Source organism: Loxodonta africana, chromosome 12, assembly GCF_030014295.1.
Source record: "Loxodonta africana isolate mLoxAfr1 chromosome 12, mLoxAfr1.hap2, whole genome shotgun sequence".
Taxonomy (NCBI): domain Eukaryota; kingdom Metazoa; phylum Chordata; class Mammalia; order Proboscidea; family Elephantidae; genus Loxodonta; species Loxodonta africana.
The window spans coordinates 57,386,710-57,392,518 of record NC_087353.1 but is presented as its reverse complement, the minus strand read 5'-3'; the positions used below and the strand labels follow the sequence as shown (position 1 = coordinate 57,392,518).

General features: G+C 44.7%; 1 protein-coding gene across 1 annotated transcript; it reads right to left on the bottom strand.

Annotated features, from left to right (window-relative positions):
• Positions 1-775: 775 nt before the first annotated feature.
• LOC100665146 (olfactory receptor 2C1) lies at positions 776-1,925 on the bottom strand. Its single transcript, XM_064294913.1, is given in 3 exon segments — positions 776-1,408; positions 1,411-1,846; positions 1,848-1,925. Coding segments are annotated over 3 exon segments (948 nt in total). The 3' UTR covers positions 776-974.
• Positions 1,926-5,809: the final 3,884 nt, after the last annotated feature.

Here is a 5,809-nt window from a genome sequence, read left to right as displayed (position 1 = left end):
TGTGGTGGCTGGTAGGGATCCCTTTGACAATTCTAGTAATGTACAAAATCTCAAATTGGCATTCTGATTCCAATACCTGAGTTCCTTGAGGTGAGCCAGTGTGGGCTGGATTGATTACTAAGTTCCAGGAATAGTAGGGCTGAAAGACTAGATCTTGGAGCAGAGGACATGCTTTGTGAATGGATGATCTTTCTTGAGCTCTTCAGCTTGCTTAAAGAATCTCAAATAGTTCTGTAATCTACTAACCAGACTGGCATATCCAAATTTTAGATCAAATCTAATGGCTGGGACTTTTATGTGGAATGATTAAAAAAAAAAAAAAACTATAGCAAGAGGTCCTCTTTGGTTAGAATTGAAAGGCAAATGGCCTTTCCTACCTTTTCTCATTAAACATTAAATGAGACAGAAGGAAATGAGATGTAGACATAAGGGAGAGAGAAAACAAAATGACAGAAAGCTATATGGATGAAAAGTATGGGTAGATAGGCTGAGCTCTTGAGAAGAAGAGATAAAGCGGGATGGACAAAGACAATGCATGGATAGGCCTTTGGGTACAACAATAAACTATGGAGGTTTTCATATGGGGTTAATAATACTTGGCTTGATTTCATGGGATTACAGTAACATTATATAAAATACTGCAAGTGGAGTTACTTTCTCAGAAAAGTACAGAATTCTCCAGGAATATAAGGTGTGATGAACAACATGTGGACTATAGAGACAGAGACAATGAGATAGGTCTATACTAGGTCAATAACCTCCAAACCTTGGGCACACATGTATGTTTATTACCTGGAGTCCACAGTAGGTATTTTGATAAATAAGTGTAGAACGTTGGAAATAACACCAAACATGTCCTGGTTGTTGGGAACATGCCTTGGTTTCACTGGGCTGGTTTTTCCAGGGCTGGTACTCCTCATGAGAAAAAGTGTGCAGAAATGAAGAGGCAATAGTTGATGGAGTTTTCTCTTCTCTCAGCCCACTTCCCTTCCTTTTCCCAGCAGTCTACGTAGTGCCCCTTTAACCTCCTTATTCCTCAGAGTGTAGATGAGAGGATTCACCATGGACGTGACCACAGAGTAGAAAGGAGAAATGAATTTGCCATGGTCCTGGTTGCTGGTCTCAGCTGGAAGCAGATATCCATAGATAGTGGAGCCATAGAAGAGGAACCCTACCACCAAGAGGGAGAAATATGTATTAAAGTCCTTTTCCTGTCCCTCCACTGAGTGAATCTTCAGCACTGCCTGAGCAATGTAGCAGTAGGAGATCAGGATGATACTTAGAGGCACAGCAGTAAAGAAGGTGCAAACACTGTTGAGCACAGCCTCATTGAGACTGGTGTCTCCATAGGCCAGTTTGATCATGGCAGACACCTCACACAGGAAGTTGTCCACCCTCCTGTGCCCATAAATGGGAGCTGCAGAGTGAATGTTGACTGCATCACAGAGTTGCCCAAGCCACCCAACAAGGCAATGGCAGCCAGCAGCCAGCAGAGCCAAGGGTTCATGATGGTGGTGTAGTGCAGAGGCCGGCAAACTGCCACAAAGTGGTCAAATGCCATCATCACAAGTAGGCTGCACTCAGTAGCCCCTAGCCAAAGGAAAACATAGAGTTGGGTCACACAGCCACCATAGCTAATGGTTTTGTCTGGGCCCTATAAATTGATCAGCATTTGGGGGACAGAACTGGTAGTAAAGGCAAGGTCCAGGGAGGAGAGGTTGCTGAGGAAGAAGTACATGGATGTGTGGAGCCGGGCACCTAGGCGGGAAAGCAGGATGATGGTTGAGTTCCCAACTAGGGTCATCAAGTAAGAGATAAGAATGACTACAAAAAAAAAAAAAAAAAAAAACTGTCTCCAGCTGGGGGTGGTCAGATACACCCATCAGAACGAAGCCCTCTGAGAAGCTGTTGTTAATCTTTTCCATTGCTGGTTGCCTTTGGTCCCTTGAGGAATTTGTCCAGGGAAAACCGCTGGGAGAAAAGCAAGTGGAGAAGAAGCTGTTAGGTGCACCTACATGAGGGAAAATCTAATAGGTCTCTGGGCTTTATAGTTAAGTGCCAGTTTAATTTTTATGATTGCAAACTTTCCTTGCAATCCCCAACCACTGTCAGTCTCAAAATGAATGGAAACTTTATTCCATAGGAATGGCAAACATGAGCTATCACAGGAATGAAGGAAGACAGAACAGAAAGATTAGAGCTCTTCTGTTCGGAAAAATGATTTACAACAGGGTGGAGGGAGTTGACCATCAGAATTACATGCAGACATTCTCAATACAAATATCTCCCAATCCAAGGCTCTGATATGAGCCGGGAAGGTGGAAGCGAACACATTGTATTTCTGATAAATTTCCTTCCCTCCTGTCAAGAATTGGATTATGTCCCCCCCAAAATCTGTCGATTTGACTAGGTCATGATACCCAGTATTGTATGATTGTCTACCATTTTGTCGTCTGATGTGATTTTCCCATGTGTTGTAAGTCCTATTACTATGATATAATGAGATGGATTAGTGGCAGCTATGTTGATGAGATCTACAAGATTAGATAGTGTTTTAAGCCAATATCTTTTGAGACATAAAAAACAGAAATGAGCAGACAGACAGGGGAGCCTCATACCACCAAGAATGAAGAGCAGGAGCACGTGTCCTTTGGTCCCAGGGTCCTTCGGCTGAAAGGCCCCTCAACCAAGGGAAGACTGATGAGAAGGACCTTCTTCCAGAGCCTATGGAGAAAGCCTTCCTTTGGAGCTGATACCCTGAATTTGGACTTGTAGCCTACTAGACTGTGAGAGAATAAACTCTTGTTTGTTGAAGCCATCCACTTGTGGTATTTCTGTTACAGCAGCACCAGATGACTAAGACACCTCTCTTCTGCATTCTTCCCCTCCCAGTTGAAAAATGCTGATCTAGAAAGATGAAATTTGAGGAGGAATATGAAAAGTCTATAAAATCATGAAAAGAATGGAAAGAGTGAACATAGATTTATTCATCAAATACAGAAGATAAGAATGAGTGAGCTAAAAGGAGGTAAAGGTAGAACAATCAAAACTTCACATAAACCCGAGGAAGTTTATGTGGAACAGACAAAAGGGGGTTAAATATGTTATGGGCGTCCGTAATTATCAAAGGAAACTAGAAGATTTCAGACAGATCCCCGATCTTTTGAGGTAGACAACTATGGAGTAATTCTTAACATCTCATGAACAGAAACTAGCTCTTGTTAGTAATGGGCCAATTACCATCTCCTTTCCTCTGACAGGGCTCAGACTCCTTTCTAAAGGGCATATACCAAAGCCTTTCCCCGTGCCTAGTAAGTCTCTTGACTAATATAAAGTGAATGTGAGAAGACAGAAATGGTCCTTGGGTCAGTTGTCCTTATCTAGACACTGAAGATTGGTAGGGGACACTCTGCTTCTTTCTCTGGACCATCACATGTTCCAAAGGAACCCTGACTGACACACCCGAAGATCAGGATTTGATGGGAGATGCTACACAAGGGAAATGTGCAGGTGTGCTAAGACGGTTCCGTGCATCAGGCAGGGACCCCTTGGCCCCAAGAACCCTTATTTTCATTAATAAGTAGCTGAGATACTTGCGGTCCTGATGGTAGTAGGACCCTAGTAGTCAAGGGTCCTAGCAGTCAAGGAAGGAAGTTTTTTCTGTCTGTTTCTTTTGGTCAGCAGTAGAGTTCTGTTGAGTCGTGGATGGTAGGAATTTCAGAGCATTTTCAGCCTTCCTTCTTACCTCCATCTAATACCTTAAGAAGAGGTGATTACTTATTCTTTTCATTTAGGAATTAAGGGAGCTGAAAAACTGAGTTACCAGTCTGATAATCACCTTATCTTTTTGTTCAGAAATTCTTCCTGGAAGATGATGGAATAGACAGACGCTTCCAGTGAGCCCTCTTACAACAAAGGCCCAAAAAAACAAGCGAAACGAGTATATTTATGACAAGCTAGGAGCCCTGAGCATCAAAGGCAAGCTTAGAAAATAAACTGAGGGGCAGGGGGAGGAAGAGACAGTTCAGAAGTGGAGAGGAGTTACCAGACCTGAATCACGGGGAGCCCTCAGGCACCATTCCCGGGAGCAGTGGCGGCAGGCTGGTACTAGCGTTTGGCCGCAGTTTTCTCAGGGAGAAGCAGCCAGCCACACAGCCCACTTGCACCTCTGGAACCAGAGAAGAAAGGCACTCTCAGCAAAAGCTAGGTACTTGTTGTGTATATTTTATCTTCCCCTACCCCCCCACACTCACAAGCCAGCTTCAGCGGCTGATTTCCCTAGGCCTGAGATAGGCCCTGTTGAGCGCCTAGAGCCATCCTCCCAGCCTTGGAGAAGGAATAAATCTGCAGTTGGGGGAAAAGATAATTTGTCTGCTCCACTAACCAGGGGAGCTCAGGACAGAAGCGGCTCCTGTCCAGGCATAAACGGTCCATGGACTTTGAGTACTTTTCCCCTCTGCATGGACCTGTGTTGGCCTATTTCAGGAGAATAGGCCCTTGTTGGCAGACTCCAATTATTTCAGCAGTGCGGCAGAGAGGTGGGTATTTGATGTTTGACAGTGCTTTGCCTATTAAACAGGGCCCTCACCTACCCACATCAGGGGCCTAAGGACTGGTGGCTCCACTCGTCACCCGGCCACCCACGACAGGGGTCCAAGGATAACTGGCACCTCCCAGTCCTTACAACCAAAAACACTGGGTGCCCATAGTCCATGTGCAGAACTCACCCACCTGTACACTCTAGGGAACAGGGGCACGCTTTCCTCAGAGGCATGTGGGGGGTGATTCTCAGCCCCCCGCCTTGTTCAGAGTGTGACCCCCTGCTGCAACCAGATACTGGAGCCTACACCAAACACCCCTGTCCCTCTAAGACTGTAGGACAGAGCCTGTACCACACACTTGATGATCAGCTACCTGGACACCTGAGCTGAAGTTATACAAGAAAAGTGAATGGACTCCTAGACTGATATACATGATAACAGCTCTAGCCATCTGGGGACAGGATGTCAGAGCTCCAAAGCTGAAAATAATCAAGCTATCTCACTCAAGCAACCCATTTGGGCATATCAAAACAAAACAAAGCAAGAAGCTATGAAACAGTAAGCAAACATAAAATAAACTAATACGATAACTTGTAGATGGTGCGGAGACAATGGTCAATACCAAGTCACATAAAGAAACAGACCATGATCGCCTTAACAAGCTCTCAAAACAAAGAATCAAGGGATCTTCTAGATGAAAGTGCCTTCCTGGAATTAACGGAGGCAGAATATAAAAGATTAATATACAGAACCCTTCGAGACATCAGGAAGGAAATGAGGCAATACACAGAAGCTCTTCCTGAGATCTGTTACTACCTTCTGCTAACTGAAGTGCTTGTCCTTCTGCAACCCTTTAGGGGAAAGAAGGAGACAGGCAGATGCTGCCCATCTTCTAGAGTTGTTTGGTGTCTGGGTGGTGGATGCTCGTGGCTGCTCAAAATTGGTGCTAGTAGCTCAAAATTCCTTTCAGCCCCTGCTCTGTGCATACTGAACAATTTTTAGCCAAGGTATACATTAACCAAGATGGAAAAGGAAAGACTATTCCTAGAGTAGGAAGTTGTTGACCCCAGGCACCCAAAGAGTTCAGGAAGACGTGCCAGACCAGCTACATTCTTGGGCTGAGGTTGACAAACTCCCAAAGCAAACAAGGCTGTAACTTCAAGTTTGTATTTAGCAACTCGACTCCTCTTCAGGACTCATTTCCTTCCTTAAAGGGTCACTTCCCCTACTGTTCTCATAACCTGGGGATGTTACCTTAATCCAACAGT